Source organism: Eretmochelys imbricata, chromosome 2, assembly GCF_965152235.1.
Source record: "Eretmochelys imbricata isolate rEreImb1 chromosome 2, rEreImb1.hap1, whole genome shotgun sequence".
Taxonomy (NCBI): domain Eukaryota; kingdom Metazoa; phylum Chordata; order Testudines; family Cheloniidae; genus Eretmochelys; species Eretmochelys imbricata.
The window spans coordinates 82369195-82393474 of record NC_135573.1 but is presented as its reverse complement, the minus strand read 5'-3'; the positions used below and the strand labels follow the sequence as shown (position 1 = coordinate 82393474).

The window sequence follows — 24280 nt, the reverse complement described above, 5'->3', positions numbered from 1 at the left end:
GTGGGGGAAATACAAAAGACAGCAGCCCATGATTAAGCTTGTTTTGTAATAGGTAAATCATTCCTGATCCCATAGGAACACAGGAATTTCCATACAGGATCAGGCCCAGGGCCCATCTAGTCCATTATCCTGTCTCTAACACTGGCCAGCACCAGATCCTTCAGAGAAGGTGTAAGAACTCCCCCAGTAGATATAGGTGGGATAACCTTCCCCCTCATTTCGTCTTATCCTGACCTCTAATAAATACTGGCTTAAGCCCTGTTCATGAGGGTTAATGTCACCTCCAAAATTTGTATTAGCATTAATTATGATAATTCTGAATATTCTTTTAATCCATAATATTAAATCCCAAGTGTTTGCTGCTAAGACTAGGAATAATGTGCTGGAAAAATTTGTGTGTGTGTGTGTGTCTCTCTCTCTCTCTCTCTCACAAACTTAATCAAATGTTAAATTAGCAGCAAATATTTAACATCTTGTTTTCAATGGAAGAAGTCATTACTCGGAAGAATGAAAATCAAAGATATTTTCTCAGGAAAAATACTTTGTTTCATAATACAGGAGAAATGTAAATTGTCTTTAACTTTCATTATGTTTGTGATATCTTTGTTTGGAACAGGAGGAAATGGGCAGTGAGGAGAAGTTGTATTTTGGCTTGAATGAATACAGCAAATCTCTACAATGGGGAATCACAAGTCCTCTGCTGAGATGTGATGAAAACTTTGAAAAAATGGTGAACACACTCTTAGAAAGGTAAATAATAAGAGTTTTGAATTGTTCCTAACCATGATCCAAGGTTACATGCCATATAATAAATGGACAGAGACAATGTCACAGTGTAACTACAAAAAGAACGAGGAGTACTTGTGGTACCTTAGAGACTAACAAATTTATTTGGGCATAAGCTTTTGTGGGCTAAAGCCCACTTCATCAGATGCATGCAGTGGAAAATACAGTAGGAAGATAGATAGGTGGGCTATTATCAGCAGGAGAAAAAAAACTTTTGTAATGATAATCAGGATGGCCCATTTCAAACAGTTGACAAGAAGGTGTGAGTAATGGTAGGGGGAAAATTAGCAACTACCAACACTACAAAAAGAAGGAATCTGTGTGGACCCCTCCTAAAGGTCGAAACAACAGACTGGACTTCTACATAGAGTGCTTCTGCTGACATGCACGGGCTGAAATTGTGGAAAAGCAGCATCACTTGCCCCATAACCTCAGCCGTGCAGATCACAATGCCATCCACGGCCTCAGGAACAACTCTGACATCATAATCAAAAAGGCTGACAAAGGAGGTGCTGTCGTCATCATGAATAGGTTGGAATATGAACAAGAGGCTGCTAGAGAGCTCTCCAACACCACTTTCTACAAGCCATTACCCTCTGATCCCACTGAGCGTTACCAAAAGAAACTACAACATTTGCTCAAGAAACTCCCTGAAAAAGCACAGGAACAAATCTGCACAGACACACCCCTAGAACTCCAACCAGGGGTATTTTATCTGTTACCCAAGATCCATGGAAATCCTGGATGCCCCATCATCTCAGGCATTGGCATCCTAACAGCAGAATTGTCTGGCTGTGTAGACTCTCTCCTCAGGCCCTATACTACCAGCACTCCTAGCTATCTTCAAGACACCACTGACTTCCTGAGGAAACTACAATCCATCAGTGGCGTTCCAGAAAACACCATCCCGGCCACTATGGATGTAGAAGCCCTCTACACCAACATTCCACACAAAGATGGACTACAAGCCATCAGGAACAGTGTCCCCAATAATGTCACGGCAAACCTGGTGGCTGAACTTTGTGACTTTGTCCTCACCCACAACTATTTCACATTTGGGGACAATATATACAAGTCAGCGGCACTGCTATGGGTACCCGCATGGCCCCACAGTATGCTGACATTTTTATGGCTGACTTAGAACAACGCTTCCTTAGCTCTTGTCTCCTAATGCCCCTACTTTACTTGCACTACATTGGTGGCATCTTCATCATCTGGACCCATGGAAAAGAAGCCCTTGAGGAATTCCACCATGATTTCAACAATTTCCATCCCACCATCAACCTCAGCCTAGACCAATCTACACAAGCGGTCCATTTCCTGGACACTACAGTGCTAATAAGCGATGGTCACATAAACACCACCCTATACCGGAAACCTGCTGACTGCTATACTTACCTGCATGCCTCCAGCTTCCATCCAGGATGCAACACATGATCCATTGTCTACAGCCAAGCTCTAAGATACAACTGCATTTGCTCCAATCCCTCAGACAGAGACAAACACCTACAAGATCTCTATCAAGCATTCTTAAAACTACAATACACACCTGCTGAAGTGAAAAAACAGATTGACAGAGCCAGAAGAGTACCCAGAAGTCACCTACTACAGGACAGGCCCAACAAAGAAAGTAACAGAACGCCACTAGCCGTCGCCTTCAGCCCCCAACTAAAACTTCTCCAACGCATCATCAAGGATGTACAACCTATCACAGATCTTGGGAGACAGGCCAGTCCTCGCTTACAGCGAGCCCCCCAGCTTGAAGCAAATACCAGCAACCACACAACAAAAACACTAATCCAGGAACCTATCCTTGCAACAAAGCCCATTGCCAACTCTGTCCACATATCTATTGAAGGGACACCATCATAGGGCTGAATCACATCTGCCACACCATAAGAGGTTCATTCACCTGCACATCTACCAATGTGATATATGTTGTCATGTGCCAGCAATGCTTCTCTGCCATGTACATTGGCCAAACCAGACAGTCTCTACGCAAAAGAATAAAAGGACACAAATCAGACGTCAAGAATTATAACATTAAAAAACCAGTTGGAGAACACTTCAACCTTCCTGGTCACTCAATTACAGACCTAAATGTCACAATTCTCCAACAAAAAAACTTCAAAAACAGACTCCAACAAGAAACTGCAGAATTGGAATTGGAATTAATTTGTAAACTGGATACCATTAAATTAGGCTTGAATAAAGACTGGGAGTGGATGGGTCATTACACAAAGTAAAAACTATTTCCCCATGCTAATTTTTCCCCTACTGTTACTCATACCTTCTTCCAACTGTTGGAAATGGGCCATCCTGATTATCACTGCAAAAGTTTTTTTTTTCCTGTTGATAATAACCCATCTTAACTGATTAGTCTCGTTAGAGTTGGTATGGTAACACCAATTTTTTCGTGTGTGTGTGTGTATATATATCTTCCTACTGTATTTTCCACTGCATGCATCTGATGAAGTGGGCTTTAGCCCACGAAAGCTTATGCCCAAATAAATTTGTTAGTCTCTAAGGTGCCACAAGTATTCCTCGTTCTTTTTGCTGATACAGACTAACATGGCTACCACTCCTGGTTGTCAGGAAATGGTTAGGTAGCATTCTGAACAAACACTTTAATTTGTTAACTGGGTATCTTTTAAGTGCCATATATTAAAAACTGGCTGCCTCACTTTCGCCTCTTGCCTCAAAAATTTACAGATGCAAATGTGAGTGCAATTTAGCTGGCCAATATTGAAAATTTGGTCCAAACATGTACTACTTATAGTTGGCATTCAGTTACTCTGTCATAAATGGAATCAGATCAATATGCAACACTAGGTATTTGGTAGAAGGGTCAACGTTCACACAGATATTTTCTTCATATTTTTCAATTTTATCTAGTGTAATCCTCTAGGAAGTTAGAATAATGGATCCTGCTTAAAGTTAGCATTGTCTCACAACTCTTACATGTGCACAACCTGGAATAAACCACATGTAGATGTTACAACTTTTTTGGCATTTCAGTTACAGAGTTCCAAAAATGCACCAGTCTATTTAGGCTTAAACATGGTGCTTTTGGAATTTGGACAGCCCCTTGATACTGGAATTCCAGGGGTTTGTTCCATTTTTTAATTTCATAATGAATTTAATGATGATGTAAGGTGTCAGATTGATAGCCTTACAAACTGAAGTCCTCTGCTTATCCAAGTAATCGATACGGCATAAGCAGTGGCGGTCCAGGCTTGCCCATTCTGTTTTACCATTTTGCCTTAGTCCTGACCTAGAAGGCTGAGTGGGTAATTCATTTTCTATGCTGTGGCTTCTCTGCAGAGAGTGAAAAGAAGTTTGCCAGATGTGGACACCATCCACTAGCAAATGAACTGAGAATTTCAACAAATTTCATGTGGGTCACAGAACAGCCTCTTTACAGTGACAACTTTTGGTGTGTGCTGACCAGGACCTGACTATAACTCACAATGGCTCCATATCCCCTTATAGACAGCAAAGCAATCCAGTTCCACAGAGTCGAGGCTGGATGTGTTGTCACATATAGACAAGAAAAGCTAATCACAGGAAATAAGGCAGTACTATCATTTTCAACACTGCTGATCTCATCCATGCAGCATGCTGTCTGTATATGTTGTCGTTTGTGATTGTTCAAACCAACTTTTACTCCTATTATATTTCCATGTTTATTAAATATAGTAGTAGATTGTTAAAATGACTAGACATAGGATGGTTTTCACTTAGTTCCGTAGGTTTTCACTTTTTCTTAGTATTTGGTCGTACTTGTTTGGATTTATAGTCACTGAATTTAGCTCCAACATGAGAAAAAGACTGTTACCGTCTTGCTTGAAAGCCAAACTCTTAGTTTGCCCTTGGCTGAGATCCAACAAAGTGTGCTCCTGCACTAGCACATAGGCAAGTCTAGTCTTTTCATGAATTGGATGAGTGGTGTAAGTTTATATCTGCCCCACCCCACCCCAAAACTCCCTTCTTCTACAAAACTTGATAAAAGGGGGGGGAAAAGTGGACAATTAAGTGAGACTGGATCATCAGCCTGTGCTATATGTGTTTGTACTGATATTAACAGTGTTTGAATTAGACTGTACCTTCTTCCATAGTTGTACGTGCCATGTATGCCTATAAAAATAATATGATGCACTTATAGCTCATAATTGTTAATAGTGGTTGAGGATTTCTGTATTTATGTACTACACATAAAATGAGCTCCTTTTTCTTACCATCCAGGCCTGCTGGTGTCTGAGGTGACTTTCGTGTAATGATTTTATTGAACATATTTACTGACCAACATATAACTGTAATCCTTTGAAGGTACCCCAGGCTGCACAGCATGGTGATTCGCTGCTACCTTCTTATTCAGCAGTATTCTGAAGCTCTGATGGCTCTCACAACCATGGCCTCCCTCAGAGACCACAGCACCCCTGAGACACTCAGCATAATGGATGACCTCATCACTGCACCAGGAAAGAATAGGAATGGTTGCGGCCATATGCTTATCATTAGAGTTCCCTCCGTGCAGTTAGCAATGCTGGCGAGAGAGAGGTTACAAGAAGTGAGAGACAAATTAGGTCTGCAGTATCGTTTTGAGATCCTTCTTGGGAACCCAGCTTCAGAATTTACTGTTGCTAAGCACTTTGTGACACGATTAAAGGTTAGTAAGAATTAAATGTTTCTGTGCAAGACTGTAACTTGTGTAAATGATGTTGTAGCCCTGTAAGGGACTAATTTTTAATCCCATCTCACCACTTATTATCTTCTCCCACCCTCTCCCACATAGTTTGTTGAATTTTTATCCCACTTCTGCTACTATGACAGCTGGTCCTACAGGACCCATGGGATCCCAGTCCCACTGCAGGGCTCTAGTAAAAATCTTGTGTGTACCTACACATTTATGGACATATGTGTTAGATCTTACATGGAAAAGGGGCATATTTAGTATAGTTCTTTCTGTGTGGGTGTAGTCTACTTTCGGTGATCATAACCATTTTAAGGTGCAGGAAAAAATACTAAGTTGTTGTTGGTCCTAGAAGTAAAAGATAGCATGTTATCTAACTTTTCCAAGTTGAATAACAAACAGTATGAAACAATCTTCATTAAAAACCAGATTGGTTACTTCCTTGACTCTCTGAGAGCCAAGCTTAAATCCCACCAAATGAACTAATTCTGTTCTGTCCATTTATCTGTCAACAACTCTGTCCTTACAACCATTGTCTACCCTGCCTATAGCTGGTAAAGTATTCTGATAGACATAGAATTAATTCTTTTCTCAGTCCATTGCATGGCAAAGGCCGCCTCTTTGCAACTTGATGTGCACTACACGAAAAACATTGGTTAGGACCTTGATTTCTTTAGCTAGTATGTATTTGTAAGTGCATGACACTGTTTAGCTACTCCGTATTTACAAGTGCATGATGCTAGTAGCAAAGTCTATCTCCCACACTGACTTTACCACCCATATTGAAACTACTGGAGAGTGACTACCTTTTATAGAATTGTAGATATTAAAGTGGAAAGGAATTTCCTGGGTTATCTGGTCCAAGTCCCTGCTTTAAGCTCAAAGGTTCTTCTTCTGACTTGTTTTACTTTGCAAGACATTCAGTGATATACAGCCATATACAATTGGATCCTAAGGGCGACATTTGCCGTTCTAGCCAAGTTGCTCTTGGCACAGGAAGAGAAACTGGGAGTAAAGGTGGTTTTAAACACTGAGATTGCTTTAACCTAGGCCTGGCTGCAACAGTCTCCTTGAAGGACTGTTCTGGAGAAAAAATTAGCAGAAGTGCAGTTCATGCTGGTTGCAACCCTTACCTTTCACAATACATTCCCAGAAGCTGCAATGGGGACAATGTAAAGCTGCTTCAGTAGCTCAGTGCCACCCAGGGAACACCCTTATGCCAGGAGTATTTCCTAGAGGCTGGTTCCACCCCTTTAAAACCCTGTAATAGCGATCCTACACAACCTGTGTCATGCGAATTCTCCATTGGCCTGTTGCCATTTGTAGCCCCTGTGTGCCACAGCAGCACATGGGCCTCAGTAGGAATCAAGATCAAAACTGCTAATGTGGCAGCTGATGCTTAAGGGAATCCTTGTAGTTGTATTAAACTGAGTGGAGAACCACAATCAAGTGGAGAACGAAAAGACCAGGCTTGAGAACCTCCGAATGACTTTCTCACTCCTCTCCCACATGGTGGAAGACAAAATGTTTTTGGAAGCCAACAAAACTTCAGGGCCTCAAATTTGTTTTCTTATTTCATGTCAGGTGCTTGGAAAAACCCAATACCAGCGCTGAAACGTGCATGCGGGCAGTAAACATGCACTCCCTCCCTTTGCTTCCAAATCACTAATTCTAATTCATTCCAAACTTTAAGGATATGTCTACACAGCAAAGACAAACCTGGTGCTGGCCCATCCTAGCTGACTCAGGCTTATGGGGTTTGGGCTGTGGAGTTGTTTCATTGCTGTGCAGACTTCCAGGCCTGGGCTGGAGCCCAAGCTCTGGGACCTTCCCTCTTCACAGGGTCCTAGAGCCGGGGCTCCAGCCTGAACCCAGACATCTACAGGGCAATGAAACAGCCTCACAGCCCAAGTCAGCTGGCATGGACCAGTCTCAGGTGTCTAGTTGCTATGTAGACATATCCTATCCTGGCTGGGGATATAAGAAATGGAGGGTGTTTCCCTGTCTCCCCCACATGTGTATAAATGCAGAGCTCCGGAGCACATCCCATTCACAGCCAAGCGTTGCTGCCCCTCCCCCACTTTCCTCCTACACTAATTTGTCCATTGTTGCAACTGATGTAAAATCAAACACATATGAGTCTTTTAGCCATTTTGATATCACAGTCTCTTCAAATGGAGCATCACTTGTCCCTTTCTCCTTTACATCTTGGTGTATCTTTCATGTGCCTTCTTCAGTATCTGTTTTCCCATTTTCTGTTTTTCTATATTTAATATCATTATTTTATACCTTTTCTTTCTAATACCATTCTTCTTTCTCTTCAGTTCACTTGTTCTTTGCTGACTTTTCCTCTCTCCAACTTCATTTTGTTTCTCTCTTCATATTTGGTACTTTGCTCTTAAAATTTTCATACGGAGAAAAGGAAAGGATTAATAAAGAAAAGAAAAGAAGCAGTTACCTTCTCTTTCCTCCCTTTGTCCTCCACTCTGATGGTTGTCTCTATTCCCCCCACCCCCACCAGACTCTGGCTTCCCTGGTGTTTGTGCAGTGGGGGGAGGCAAGAAAAGGGAGAACAGAGATTGGAGAAAGTTCCCTAGGGTATGTATATCTGTGCTTTCACAATATCTCACTCATTTCTGTTGGGGGGGGGGGGGAAGGGGTAGGGAGAGGATCCTGTCTCTTGGGAGGCCTCAGGTCACAGTGGAGACTAGTGCTTTCTTTACTCCATCCTTGAGGAGAACTGTATGTGCAGGGGTTAAGGTGGGTCACCTTCCTGGCATCAGCATAAGTGCTGTCTCACACCACTCATCTTCCCTCTGGTGGTGATCAGCTGTGCAGATATGTTGGATAACTAGCAAATGTAATGCCTAGTATTCCTAGGGCACGGCTCTGTGGATCTACCCTTCCCCTTTATGTTTTATACTTGGGGCAGCAAAATTGCGGTTAAAGTCTGTTTTAGTTTCCTCACTGTTCATTTTTTTCTTTATTTTGTGGTGGGGACAGCTGCTTGTGGGGCTGCCCCTAGTAAGAGCTGTCAGTTCTTCTTAGTGTGCTGATCCCTATGTGAATTCCCCTGTGGGGAAACATGCGCACATGCACCTGAGACTGGAAATTTTTTCAGCAGTGTCCACTGATCCATGCCTGCGCCGTTTGCCTCCTCCTGTTCTGATCTGAGGGCATATGGGGCAGTCTGGTGCAGAGCGACCCCCTCTCCAGTTCCTTCATACCACTGCGTGATCTGAGATGGAAATTCTCCAGTGTTCTTGAAGATTCTTCTTTTCTTTCAACTTGTAAATATCGTTTTAGATCATTGGGTGTGGCAGCTTATTTCCGTTTTCAGTCTTCCTCTACCCATAAAACTAGCTACTAACAGGGGATTTCTACCAAGAGACGCTGTCAGCAACAAAGGGCCTGATCAACCTCCTGCAGTTGCTAGGAGTGTGCACAAACACTGAAAAGTCCACTTTGATGCCAGTCTAGTCCACAGATTTTATAGGAGCGACGGTGGACTCGAACACAACCAAGGCATTCCTCCCACAGGACACTTTCCAGGCTATCAAACAACTTGCTGCACAACTCAGACAGAGCTCTCAGATGCAGATCTGCTCCTCTCATCTTCCTGGGTCACATGGTGTCATGTACTTATGTAACCCCATTCGCGAGACTACATCTTCACTGTCTACAGGTCTGGCTTCCCTCAGTCTACTCACCCAGAACTAGAGCATATTTCAGTAACAATCATATAGTAAAATGTCAAATAGCTCCATGTGCAATGTTGATACAGGACAATGATATTCAGAAGATTGAGTTTCAAATGATACCTCACAAGGCATGCTATGTACAAACTATATCATAACCATATAAAAGTGGTGAACGTGGGGCACAGGGTGTGACAGAGTCCCATTCTCTCCAACTTTACTACAGAAGGCTCTCATCATAGATGCCTCCATGTTTGGATGGGGTGCACACCTGGGTGAACACTTGGGGCAAGGGATATGGTCAGGAAAAGAAGCCAAAATGAACATAAACCAGCTCAAACTGAGAGCAGTCCGGGCGGCTTCCAGACAGTTTCTCCCCTTCATACATTCTCACCACAGTATTCTATATAACCAAACAGGGAGGAGCAATCCACCCCTCTCTGTGTAGAAGATGTAAAACTCTGGAACTGGTGTATTAAACATAAGATAATTCTGTCACATTCTGGGAGTACACAGTGCCCCAAGGGAGAGCTTCAAAAGGTGCTTCTTTCAAGAGCTTCATAACTCAGCGATACAGACAGTATTCCATCGTTGGTGTCCCACAAGAACACAATGTGTGAACTACTGCTCTAGGAGGGCCTTGGGTCTGAACTCCATGGGAGATGTGCTTCTGTTTTCCTGATTAGGCAATCAATGTACACCTTTCCACCATCCCCTTATTACTTGAAGTCCTGAGGAAAATCTGGCAGGACAAGGCATGTGTGATACAGATCGCTCCCAAGTGGCTCAGGTACTGTTGGTTTCCGAGTCTCCTCAGTTGTCAGCTCATCCAAACATCACCTTCCAGATCTTCCCAGACCTTTTGACACAGCACAAAGGCAGAATCAGTCAATTCAGTCCAGGCTTATTATAGCTGTCAGCCTATTTGGATGGGCATCAAGTCTCGAGAGTGCATGTTGGAGAGATATCTTGGCTATTCTCAACAATAGTAGAAAGGAGTCTACTAGAAAACGTTGTGCAGTCAAGTGGAAATGATTTTTTATCTGGGCTCATAATCACCACCCTTTTCCAGCAAAATCAGACATATTTGGTATCCTGGACTACTTTCTATCCCTGAAGACCACAGGACTCTCAATACATGTTTTCTTGTCAGCTATCAGCCCTGATTGATAACTGCTCCATTTTTGCCCATCCTGTAATGATCCACTTTCACAAAGGCTTCCTTCAGACATTTCCATCTGTAAGCAAAACCAACTCCAATGTGGGACCTTTAATTTTGTTTTATCAGTGCTTACAAAAGCTCTCTTTGAACCATTGGCAGCCTGCTTACTATGCCATCTCTCCATAAAAGTTTGTCTTTTAGTGGAGAACTAGGAGCTCTTATGGCAGATCAACCATACATGGTCTTACACAAAGATAGCATCACATTGAGACTGCATCCTAAATTTATACTCAGAGCCATTTTGGACATTCTCCTCACTCAAACCATTAACTTACCTACCTTCTTTCTAAAACTACACACTTCTAATTAAGACAGATGTCTGCAGAGCAGTGGCTTTCTGTCTGCATAGAGCAAAATCATTCAGATAATTACTGAGGTTATTTGTTAGCAGAATGGATGAGAATAATAGCGGTATCATCCCAAAAGCTCTCTAAATGGATCTCTGGATGCATCTTGCTGTGCTGCGAGATTGCAGCCAATACTAGACCACCACAAGGTGTGCAAGCTGTCTGGGCTCTGGTGGAGTGAGCTCTAATAGCCTCGTTGAAAGATGTTCCTGTTGGCAAAATCTGCAAAACTGTTGCATGGAACTTGATGCATACCTTTTCCAGATGTTATGCCATAGTTCAGGCCTCCGCAGCGGACGCTTGTCTGGGTACCGCTCTAATTGTCTGTTTCCAACTTGTGCTCGCACTGACTTCCATATTCATCAGCAACCACACAACAGAACCACTGACCCAGGAACCTATCCTTGCAACAAAGCCCGTTGCCAACTGTGTCCACATATCTATTCAGGGGACACCAACATAGGGCCTAATCACATCAGCCACACTATCAGAGGCTCGTTCACCTGCACATCTACCAATGTGATATATGCCATCATGTGTCAGCAATGGCCCTCTGCCATGTACATTGGTCAAACTGGACAGTCTCTACGTAAAAGAATAAATGGACACAAATCAGACGTCAAGAATTATAACATTAAAAAACCAGTTGGAGGACACTTCAGTCTCTTTGGTTACTCGATTACAGACCTAAAAGTGGCAATTCTTCAACAAAAAAACAGACTCCAACGAGAGACTGCTGAATTGGAATTAATTTGCAAACTGGATACAATTAACTTAGGCTTGAATAAAAACTGGGAGAGAATGGGTCATTACACAAAGTAAAACTATTTCCCCATGTTTATTCTCCCCCTCCCCCCACTGTTCCTCAGACATTCTTGTCAACTGCTGGAAATGGCCCACCTTGATTATCACTACAAAAGGTTTTCTCCCCTCCTCCCCAACCCTCCCCCCCCTCCCCCCGGCTCTCCTGCTGATAATAGCTCACCTTACCGGATCACTCTAGTTACAGTGTGTATGGTAACACCCATTGTTTCATGTTCTCTGTGTATATAAACACTGAATGCATTCGATGAAGTGAGCTGTAGCTTACGAAAGCTTATGCTCAAATAAATTTGTTAGTCTCTAAGGTGCCACAAGTACCTTTTCTTTTTGCGGATATAGACTAACACGGCTGCTACTCTGAAACCTAATAATAGATACTGTTCATCAGACACCCAGAGTAAAACCCATACAGGGACCAGCGCTTGAAGAAGAAAGGGATGTTATTTACCTGTTCTATAACCAGAGTTCTTTGAGATTGTGGTCCTTATCTGTATTGCACTACCTGCCCTCCTTCCCCTCTGCTTGAGATCATGACTTGATTTGCGGTAGGAACTGGAGAGGTGATTGGTTCATGTTGTTCTTTATGCCCTCAAATCAGAACATGAAGAGGTGAGTGGCGCAGGTGTGGACCAATGAACACTGCTGAAAACTGATCTCAGGCACATGGTGCACATGTGTACCCAGAGTGGAATATAGATAGGGACCATGCATCTTGAAGATCTCTGGTTACAGAACAGTTAAGTAACCTCCCCTTTTTCTTATCTTTTTTTGGATGAATGAGAGAGCAGCTTTGGGATATTGAGTTTCCTCTTTTAAGAACTATGAGTGAAATCCTGGCTTCATCAAAATCAATATGAGCTTTGCCATTGACTTCAATGGGACCAGGAAGGACCAATTTGTGGAGTATCTTTTAGTGGCACCAGCTTGGAGTTAACTCTGTCCTTCCCCTAAGCATCAAGGTACCAGTGCTTAGCAGCGCAGCACAGGATTGGCAGTAGCTGTGTGCTGATGATCTGGTGCTACTCTAGTTACTACTTATATGACTTTTCAGTCCTAGCCTCAGTGACTTGGTCTGCTCTTTGATTTCTCACCTTGAAAGGAAACAAAACAAACAAAGCCCAAAGACATAAACCCACTGGATTTGATCTTGTCGGTGAGGTTTTTGATCCAGATGGTGTTGCATTCCTTCCTCTGGTCCCAGTTTTTCCAGTGTTCTTTCCTGCACTTTCTCAGAAACCTCCAAAGTTGGTTATGTGCTACAGGGTAAATACATCACCTTGCTCTGTACATCTTTGAATCCTGCTGAATAGGACAGTACATTTCTGCCATTGAACCTGCTAACTGAGCTAATACAGAGAGGTGGGTAAAGTAGTCAGAACAATTTGTATTGTTCCCAAAAATATGGTGCGCAGAGGGTGCCAAAAGCAGCAGGCTGATGGGATAGGGAAAGTAAATAGAACTAGAGTAGAAGAGATGTGCTACTCCTAACCCTGAGGGGAAAAACATTAATCATAGGTTTTACACAGTGGAAAATTTTAAAAAGCAGGACACCATACTGAGTCATTGATCTACTATAGAGTGTTTCCTTTTTAAGCCTGTTCTTTTTGCCTGAGAAGAAATTACTCATAATACATGACATTTGTGAAGGAAGAGAGAGAGCAAATATCATATACAGAAGGAGAATAGAGAAAAGCTGGGTGGAAAATGTCATTGAAAAGTTCCTCCTTGCTATACAGAACATCCTCCTTGTTCCACAGAGCTTGCGTATAACTAGGTGCCCTCTTAAGATACATCTATGTAAATTAATATCAGCCTTGCAGATTTCTGCCAGCCCCCTAGTTCCAGGAGTAGAATCCTTTTTTTTATGAGCAATTACAATATTACTGGTTTGATTTTTGTTTTTTGGGTTTTTTTAATCGTATTCCTGGTTCAGTCAGCAAAGCAGATTTTGTGTCTCAGCTGGTAAATTTCCATGAAGATTTGCAAGGCCAAGTTATAAATATCTCATTCAGAGTTGATTCTTCATCCATCATTAAGAAGATGCAGGAAACGCTTTAATAATATTCTGCAGTATTAATAAGTATTGATTCCAAAGCATCAAGGCTTAATTTTCATTTGTCCTTCCACAGTGAGAAAGACCTTCATCTTTAAAATCATCCAGAAAAGAACATTTTGAGTCTCCAGCTAGTGTTTATGAAGAGAAGACACACTGGTGCAGAGGTTCCTAGCAGATAACCTTGTCTGACTGACCAGTGATCTAACTGACCTAAGTTATCAATTTTCTCAAATGGTACCCATAGCATATTGGCAATAGGAGCTAGATTTTAGCCTTCACTTTTGCACTTAAATGTTATACTGTGATTTCAGCATTTGCAGAGGCAGAATAGTTCTTTTTCTCTTCCCGTTAAAGCAGTTGCCTTTGACTTGTAATAAATAATAGATGCTGAAATTAGTATGCCTTGTATATGTTTTTCTTTTTATTTTAATACAGCGATTTCATCCTTTATATATCAGTGCACCTTATACCAAGATGGCTCTGTACATGAGCGAACAGCATCACTTGTGGAAATACAGCTTGAGAACTAATATCTGTAAACTTCTGTTGTAGAACCTTAAAAAAACCCTTCTGTTGTAGAACCTTCTTTAGTGGTGACACAGTGGATTTTCTCCACCTCTCTCTATAAACAATAACTAGTTACTATCCAGACAATATACACCCACTAGATTATAAAAACTTTATGCTAGGTTTTACTTTTGGCCTGGCTTCCATTTAAACCGTTGCTTTAAAGTAGTAAAGCCTATATGGCCACATCTGGCCTCCATCCTCAAGAGGTTCAGGGCACACAGTATGCAGCAGAACCAACAAGCTTCTGCTGCATGATGTGAAGCGAGATCCTGGGAGGCTGCACCCAATACACATAACAGAGCTATGCTCTGCGGGGATCATTGTGCCCCATTTTACACAGGGATTGTGGGATGAGCGGAGCTGGGGCTGAAACTACCAGCCATTTCACTCTGTGGAGGGGAGAGTGTGAAGCCCAGAAGGCTCAGCCATGAAGTGATCCACATGTGAGGATTCTTTGCCCCGGAGTCCATGCATAAAATCTAAGATTTACCCCTTAGGGGAACTTATATCGGCATAGCTACGTCTCTTAGGGGTGTATAAAAGAAAATGCTGACCGAGTGTAGACAGTGCTAGGTTGACAGAATAATTTTTGTCGACCTACATCCCATATCTTGGAGAGGTGGATTACTTACGCTGATGGGAGAACCCCTCCCATCAGCATAGGTAGTGTCCATGCTAAAGCAGCACAGTGGCTGCAGCTGTAACACTGTAGTGTTTGTATAGACAAGCCTTCAGTGTACTTCTGTTCCCTTAAGTAGAAGAGTAAAGCAAAAATTGAAGTAGTTCTGAATCCTTTTTCATACAATAGGGGAAATTATTCCCCTTGGCCATAAACTGCTTTCAGACATCTTGTGTCTGTTCAAAAAAGAAATCTAAGACAGATGCCACACCCAGGTATACTTTACTAACTCAGTAACATGCCCTTGGTTATGCTTTTATTGCTTTGCTGGCAGTTGGCTACCATGCAAAATTCACAATTGCCCTTAGATTGTCCCCCCTGTTGGATGTTGATATAATGAATAATGTGCAGAGAACAAAAATAGGACCCACAGTACTGAGTTAAAATTAAAGTTTAAAAAATGGAACCCAGACTTGATTTAGTATTCTCTTTTTGCAGGCTTGGAGGGGAAATGAACAGGAGGATTGGGTCCCTCGTACCTATCAGGATTTAGAAGGCCTTCCTTGTATTGTTATCCTGACTGGCAAGGACACCCTAGGAGAAACTTTCCCTAGGTACTGTTTGAACTGTTGTACAGTGCAAATGTCTGAAAAACAATCACATGTTTGTAAGAACAAATGTAAAACTTTCAGCTTCTGACTGGAAATAACAATCTTGCTGTTAATGTTGCATGAAAGATGCTGTTTTAGAAGACTTTCTTTTTGGTAAAGTTTTTCCTTGGTGAAAAGAAAAAATGGCTTTGTGAAAGATAAAGTACTAGTGGGAGGTTCTACATTGTATAATGAACTGAATAGCTGTACTAAGTATCAAGGAACATAGCTCATGTGCTGAGTATTTTAAACTAATTATATTTCCAGTGATTAATGGAATTGCAAATAGACATTGTATAAGCTGTTTACAATTAATACTGAGAGTGACTCTTTGAAGGCCAGAAAATATAAAACATCATCTTTCTTGGGTTTGTTTCTCTAGGTCATTGAAATACTGCGACCTCCGACTTATTGACTCAAGCTATTTAACTCGCACTGCCTTAGAGCAAGAAGTAGGTCTGGCATGCTGCTATGTCTCAAAGGGGGCAATTCGAGGGTCTATTGTAGCTCTTGACCTGAGTGAGAAGGAGCACGAGAAGGCTAATATTAGTGAGAATGACTCTGATGAACTGTTGATAGACTTGGAGAGACCTCAGAGTAACAGCAGTGCGGTCACTGGAACCTCAGGTCAGTCATTGCTTTTACAGTTGCTCTGGAGCATAATGCTTGACCTACATTTTGTAAGAATTTGAACACAAACATTGAAGCATCAAATAAAATGTCAGCGATTAGCTATGTTTGATTTCAGATTAGAGAATAAAGACATGGTTTGCAACATCTTACATACCTGAGAATTTCAAGTCTCATGCCACATCACACTGAAAGGCCCCTCTCTGTTCTCCCAGGCTTTCCCTGACTAGGGTGAGGGGAAGGGACTAGGTTGGGAAGTTCAGTTAATGTAGCCTTGTGAGCCAGTTGTGATTATTTTAAATATAATTTTACTTGTCACTACACCTTGAGCTTTGGGGGAATCTGAAGATCTTAAACATCCAAATAAATAAATAAAATTACCAGTGTACAATATTAGGAATATCACAGTGTTCAATAACTGTGACGAAGTAGCTGTGTGCTACAAAGGATGGACATTTGCTTGTTTAGAGCATCAGAACATTTAGAGCTGGCCCTGAATATAGGCACAAGGTACAGGGATCCTTCCCTCTTACAGTTTGGATGATGGATATGTGATGCTGAGTATAAACCCTGCACTGACAGGCAAGGGGCTAGGCAGGCTCTGTGCTAAGGTAACCCCACCCCTCTGGCCCTACCAAATCATGCATGGTAGGGAACAAGGCTTTAAAAGGAGGAAGGTGCAGTCAGCAAGAGGGAAGCCCTGAGAAGGGAGTGGCTCCTGAAGCAGAAAAAGGAACTTCCATGCTAGAGATTCCTGAGCTCTGTGAGGAGTCCAATGAACCCAGAGGTAAGCCCGGTTAGGGAGAAACTGACCTGGCTACCTGCCCGTAAAGACTCCAGTAAAGCTCCAATAGCCGTTTTTGCTTTTCGTTGATCCCAGGAGGGACTTGTTCTGAGTCTGAACTTTTGCTTTTACCCACCCTTAACAAAGTAGGTAAGAGTGACGTCCACTCCAAGGACTAAGAGGCTCAGGCCTGAACTGGGCCAACCCTGTGGAGGTAACTGGGTGTGGCCAGAGGCCTCAACCCAGCTAGGGGAGGCACTCCAAAGAGTCTTTTTACTGGGTGAAATTTAGAAACTTTTCCCAGGGCAAAATCTCAACCCTCCCTACCATGTGTCCTTCTACTGTCATCCCCTTCTCCCTCCCTCTCCCTATCAGTTTTCCTGCCTTTAGTCTGTTGAGTGGGGCCTTTGCCAACTATTGTCTTCCGCACATATGCTAACTTTAAGGCTGACTTACCTTTTCTAGTCCCAAAATGTGAACACGGCCCATAGGAGAGAATGTATTCTGGTGTTAAGAAGGCAGTGCTACTGATACCTTTGACTTGGTAGAAGGTTTTTTTCCCTTGGTTATGGTGAAGATATATAGGTCCAGATCCTTCAGCTGAGGCATAACCCTGTAATTCTATTGACTTCAGTAGAGTTACATGAACTTCAACCGGTAGAGGATTTCTAGGCACCATAGTGTTTGCTGAACAGAAATATTTGCAATCTTAAAGTTACATCAGACAGCATTCACACCTTAGTTTGTATTTGCTAAGCAGTCTCAGTGGGTTGTTTGTTTGTTTGTTTGTTTATTTCCTGCTTTATTCCACCAGGTTCAATAGCTGAAAATGGCGTGAGCTCCTCCAGTGCTATAGACAAATCTCAGAAGCAACCAGCGTCCCTTAACTTTCAGAATGTGGCAGTTAGTTCAGTCGATGAAGGTACTTATCCAAGATCCACTGCTGGAGAGACCTTAAAACAAGAATGCGACTCTCTGGGTAACCAGATGGCAAGCAGCACCACTTCTAAATTATCATCTTCATCTGTAGCCCGGACATTCCGGTGGCCCAGCCAGTCTGTCAAGGAGTGCAAGACCCTGCATGCAGCACTGCCACGCATTGTCATCGTGTCTAAAGCTGCCTATTGTCTCCTTGGCTCACAGAAAAGTGGGCACTTGCCTTCCTCGTCTTCTCTTCTGCCTCATGCTGATGTGTCTTGGTTGAGGTCTTTGAGACCTTTGCTTCCCAAAGACATGAACGGTGAGGAGCAGTCTCTGTACTACAGGCAATGGACCACAGCCAGGCAACACCATGTAGATTACAACAATCAGAGCGAAAGTGCAGGCTTAAGGAGTTTTCACCCGCGACGGCTGCTTCTGACAGGACCCCCACAGGTAAGAGAGCTGTCTCCATCTTAGCTAGTCATGTTAGTATAGAGTTTTAGGGAAGGTGAAGAGAGCCAAAGTTAGCTAAAAACCGAGGACATTGTTTTAGTCTTTAAAAGTCAAGACACAAGCAGCAGTGGTTCCCAAGACTGCTTTCCAGGGCATGCATTTGGAATTATCCTCTAAAAGATGCTTTCATATCTGCTCACAAGCCATGGCTGGCATAAAGCTACGTTAAAAGGATCAAATAGAGAAATGGTTAACTGCTATCCCATTGAAGTCAGCGGGATTGCGCCAGTGTAAATGAGAGGAGAATTTGTCCCACTGTTGATGGTGTATTAATGCTATAGGTTGGCATGTATTCCTGTTTGGCAATGTCTTATCAGAATTGGCCCAGGACTGGAATAGCAAAACAGGAGGAAAAAACCCAACGCACATCTGTGTAACATGTAACCCAGCTTTAATACTAAATTTTCTGAGGGTTGGTTTTGTTTTGTTTTGTATTTTTGCTTCAGGTGGGGAAAACTGGCTCTTATTTGCAGTTCCTTAGGATTCTCTTTCGCATGCTGATCAGATTACTGGAGGTAGATGTGTATGATGAAGAAGAGATTAATGCCAGTAAGTACTAAGTAGTAGTTCTCAGTACCTCGTGTGCATAAATTCTCTTTAATAAAATAGAATGGAGCTGCTATAAGGTGGGTGCATAACTGGTTGGAAAACCATTCCCAGAGAGTAGTTATCAGTGGTTCACAGTCAAGCTAGAAGGGCATATCAAGTGGGGTCTCTCAGGGATCAGTCAACGGTGTAACACTATTGCAAAAAACCCAAACATCATTCTGGGATGTGTTAGCGCAGTGGTCTCCAACCTTTTTACGCACTAGATAACTTTTTGAATTTAAGTGCAACCCAGGACCTACCCCACCCCTTCCCCGAGGCCCTGCCCTGCTTACTCCATCCTCCCTCCCTCCGTCACTCGCTCTCTCCACCCTCGTTCAGTTCTCCGTTCCCGGCCAGTGGGAACTGCAGGGGCAGTGCTTGCAGGCAGTGGCAGGGTGTGGAGATCCCTGCTGCCCCATCCAGGGGCCTCGGGTGTGCTGGCTGCTTCTGGGAGCGGTGTGGGGCTGGGGCAGGCAGGGAGCCTGCCTTAAACCCGCTGTGCTGCTGGACTTTTAGCGGCCGGAGATCACGATCTACCGGTTGATGACCACTGTGTTAGCAGAAGTGTTGTAAATAAGACAAAAGAAGTATTTCTTCTGCTCTACTTCATGCTGATTAAGCTTCAAATGGAGTATTGTGTCCAGTTCTGGGCACCACATTTTAGGAAAGATATGGATCAACTGGAAAAAGCTCAGAGAAGAGCAACAAAAATGATTAAAGGTCTAGAAAACATGGCCTATGAGGAAAGATTGAAAAAATTGTTTGTTTAGTTTGGAGAAGAGAAGACTGAGAGGGGACATAACAGTTTTCGTGTACATAAAAGGTTGTTAAAAGGAGGAGGGAGAAAAGTTGTTCTTCTTAACCTCTGAGGATAGGACAGGAAGCAATGGGCTTAAATTGTAGCAAGGGCGGTTTAGACTGGACATTAGGAAAAACTTCCTAACTGTCAGGATAGTTAAGCACTGGAATAAATTGCCTAGGGAAGTTGTGGAATCTCTGTCATTGGCGATTTTAAAGAGCAGGTTCGAGTAGACAGACACCTGTCACGGATGGTCTAGAGAATACTTAGTTCTGCCTTGATTGTAGGGGACTGGACCTCTAGAGGTCCCTTCCAGTTCCACAGGTCTACAATTCTATGAAAAGAAATTAGAGAGACATGGTGGGTGAGGTAATATCTTTTATTGGACCAGCTTCTGTTGGTGAGAAAGACAAGTTTTCAGGCTTACACAGAGCTCTTCTTTAGGTCAGCAGAAGATGGTTCAATAAAAGGTACTGCCTCACCTACCTTATCTCTCTAATATCCCAGGACCAACATGGCTACGACAACACTGCATAAAATAAAACTACAGTTTCTTGGGAGCATAAAGGCATTTTGTACATTAAAACTGGCATTACCGTGTTACTGGTGTGTCATTTTAACTTGTATGTTAATATGTAGCTAGATTTCTGGCAGGTCTCTAAACATACTCTTCTCTTTTATTATGCTAGATATAATTTTAAATGGATCAGCTGAACACTTCTTTATGTAGAAAAGCTACATCTGGACAACATTGCAAAGGCAAAATAGATCAAAGTCATGAAGAGGCTGGATCTGTCTATTATGTCTATACCTACTGTTTTTTAAAGTATTTTTCTTTCTTTCCTTCATTCTCTGTCTTTGTTTTCTTTTAAGCAATCAAGCTCAATTAAATAATGCAGCTTTTTCCTCTGCAACTTTGCTATTGTTGATGGATTTTGTTATAAATTAGATACCAAATTCCTAGGAGAGGTTGCGTAACGTCATGAGTTTACAAGTTTTGTGTTGGGGGAAAAATGGTAATTTCTGTTGACTATCAGGTGACACAAATCCATTAATAATTTTCATATTGTAGGAACTAGACTGCGGAAGTATGAACCTATTTAAAGAAACAAGTTCTATTTAGGATATTAATTTATGTAGTGAATAACAAACAAAGTTGTGGTTATGGGACATCCCCTTGGGTGTCTCCTGACGTGTAAGCCTTAACACCAATGTACCAGCACTCAAAAAGTGTAGTTCTCTACTAACCACTCAACAGAGTAAGGTTTGATTCTGCTCAGAAACTGGTATAATTGAGTTTAAAAAAAATTGTAATGCCCAATAGTTTGGAGGTTTTGGGGCATGGTTGTCCCCTGATTACATGAGAAGGAAAGATAGAAGCTGATGACTAAATCAAAGAGAGGCTGGAGAATTAACGATATCTCCTGGACAGAGACCACTCTTCATTTTGTCATCCTTATTCAAAACCTAGATGCCGAAGGGATAGGTACTTTAGAAATTCTGGTGGGTGAAAGGAATGAAAGCCTTGACATTGAGATTCAGACCTGCTTAGTTTCCAAGGAATTTTCATTTTTTTGAAATGGCTTAGTCTGAGTTAATATTTTAGTTTTTGTTTGTATGTTTGACATAGAAACTTCTTCCATTTTTGAATCCCTGTTCAATTGCACAAACATACAGACATCAAAGAAACACATTTCACGTGCTCTCTTCCATTGCTTACCCAAAATGTATTCCAGATTCTACAGAAAGTAGTGAGATCACCCAGTCTAGCAATGACCACTGGCCTGACGTTGAGATCTTCAGTAAAATAACTTTTGACCTGAGTGTGCATGATACCAAGTATGGTTCTATGAGTCCAGTGTACACAGAACAATTGTCAAGAGTAAAACAAGGTCAGTAAAGTTCGTTCCATTTTCCTGCTTAGAACAAGAGATTTTACATTGGCTTGACTGGGCATAATGCTCAGGAAAGGCCTAACCTACAAAACACTATAGATGTGCTCAGTTTTTCTCTAAAGTGGTTACAGAATTACATTTTATCTGCATGTTTGTTGGCTGTTTTAAAATTCATGTCATTTATCTTCTTCGTACACAGAAGCAAGCAAAGAAACCAAAGTTGAGGAGCCCAGAAAAAGAGAGACAGTGTCCATGATGTTGACCAAATATTCAGCTTATAATACATTTCACCACTGTGAGCAGTGCCATCAGTACATGGATATTAATCCTGCAGCACAGGTTAGTGTCTCAGTGATGGGACTAGCTGCACCTTTAACCCCTCTGTGGTCTTTCAGAGTGCACTCCCACAGGTATTAAGCGTTGGGCCTTAACCTTTCCTGCAGTAGAATCATGTGATTCTCCTGCTTTCAGACCAGGCCCTAGGTTACAGCCCCCTGTGGATCAACTGAAGTTATTCAGCAGATGTATCTGAGCTTGGCACTTACAGTTCTTCCCTGTGGGAGTCTGTGGTGAATAGAGTGACCAGACAGCCTTTTCAAAACAAAATATTGGTTAATCATAACAATAGGAATAAACCATATGAGAAGAGAAAAAACATTATTGATACAACAAAAGGTCTACATGCCTGTCTAATTTACCTAAATCATGCCACCTGCTGTGTGCCTGCAGTCAAAGCAGCTGTATGCTCAGTCAGGTATTTGCTTATGCAAATAAAATTCATGCACCTAAATGCCAGTTTGTGCATGCCTGAATTGCACATATAGTTGTTGTGATAATTACACACACAAAACTAGGCACACAATAAAGAGAAGTCATTCAGCTGGCCTCACTTCGGCCCTGATTTGGCAAAGCACTTAAGTATGTGCTTAAAGTGTATGCACATGATTAAGCATTGGTTAAGTCCCATGGACTTCAGAGAGACTTAAGCCCATACTTAAAGTTCAATAAATGTTCAAGTGCTTTGCTGAATGAAACGTGAGAGAAAGTGAAACACTTATGGAGAATTTAAAATGAAGAATGAAAAGGATATTAACTCATGCGGATGATCATTTTATTGTAACAGTTCTGACTAACAGTTTAAGGAATGAGTTAAAGCCATCAATTGCTAAACAGGGAGGCATAATTTAAAATGGAAGAAGCTCACCAAGCCTTTTCTGCAGAAAGTGCTTTTAGGTTTACTCCTTTGCTTTTCAGACAACTTGTAGCAGACTGATGTAGTTCATTATTTCTAGTTGATTACAAGGTAGGAAGGGTTCCCTTGACTGCACCCTGACTAGCTTGGAATATGTGGATATATTGTATATAAATTATAATGTGTTCTGTTGGGGTGTTTACAGTACTGACCTGTTGTGATTTTCTGAAGTTTCATCATATTGTGAAACTGGCAGTAATTTAAAGGTAATCTATTTTACATACCTGTGTAATGTGAATCCCAAAGATTTTCTGAAAGCTTGGCCTTTTACATATTTTGTGATAGAAACATGTTCTGTAGGGTATATGTTTATAAGAAGCATGTATAGGCCTGTGCCATTCACTCTCTCTCTCTCTCATATATGTATGTGTGTATATGTTTTTGAATGTCCTGGGCAGACTTTGATAGGGTAGGTTGTTTCCTGACTCATTTTCCAGTGCTCTGTGTACATTTGTGAGTAATTTCTAACGCTGACTTCAGCAGGAGCACAATTGGGCCACAGGAAGGTGATTATATTATTAGACTGACAAGCTGCATACCTAATTAATTCTGCTGGATAAGGGGAAAATGTGACTATAACAAAGCCACCTTCAGTTACCATCGGAAAATATATTTTCCATTTGTTTCCAGCTGCTTCCATCATTTCAAAATGCAGTTGAAATTGCTGTGCCACATGTTTGTGTTGGTGTGTGGCCTCTTTATCTGATTAGTGCGTTGACCATTTTCTCCTGTTATTCTCTTCAATACAGATGACTGACTCCACCCTGCATGCATTTACGTTCTCCTCCTCAATGTTAGGAGAAGAGGTTCAGCTTCATTTTATAATCCCCAAGTCCAAGGAGAACCACTTTGTCTTCAGCAAGCAGGGAAAGCACCTGGAAAGCATGCGTCTCCCTCTTGTGTCGGACAAGGTGGGTGTATACCTCTTACATCCTCCTTCTGGCTGCCTACCATGAATCTAGTTGGCTTGTCTGAAAAAAATTCCTATTTGTCTGATGTCTTCTCGTGACCTTTGTGTTGGACTCTCCTGAGACTGTGAGCTGCTTGGGGCAAGGACCATCCCATCTTGACTATCTAGAAAGCAACTAGCATGTCATAGGTGCTACAATAAATAATAATAAAAATAAATGTTACTTGAGCTATTCTGTTTTTTCTGATGGAAAGAGTCAGTCAGGACCGAACGGTCTTTCTAGAGTTTAACCATTTCCTGTTTGATCTTTCAGCAGAATTTGAATGCAGTAAAGAGTCCTATCTTCACTCCTTCAAGTGGCCGCCATGAGCATGGCCTCTTGAACCTTTATCATGCTATGGAAGGCATCAGTCACCTTCACCTCCTAGTGGTCAAGGAGTATGAAATGCCACTGTACCGTAAATACTGGCCCAACCACATCATGCTGGTCCTGCCAGGCATGTTCAACAATGCTGGAGTTGGTAA

The 24280-nt window shown here is 42.1% G+C and overlaps 1 protein-coding gene across 1 annotated transcript in view; it reads left to right on the top strand.

Moving 5' to 3' along the window:
• GREB1L (GREB1 like retinoic acid receptor coactivator) overlaps positions 1–24280 on the top strand; it is a 129705-nt gene that overhangs the window by 81942 nt on the left and 23483 nt on the right. The window contains exons 17-26 of the mRNA XM_077810384.1: positions 617–750; positions 5116–5455; positions 15312–15427; positions 15846–16090; positions 17692–18251; positions 18758–18860; positions 21435–21590; positions 21793–21932; positions 23595–23756; positions 24072–24276. Of these exons, the coding sequence (XP_077666510.1) occupies positions 617–750; positions 5116–5455; positions 15312–15427; positions 15846–16090; positions 17692–18251; positions 18758–18860; positions 21435–21590; positions 21793–21932; positions 23595–23756; positions 24072–24276 (2161 nt within the window). The remainder of the gene's footprint in view (positions 1–616; positions 751–5115; positions 5456–15311; positions 15428–15845; positions 16091–17691; positions 18252–18757; positions 18861–21434; positions 21591–21792; positions 21933–23594; positions 23757–24071; positions 24277–24280) is intronic.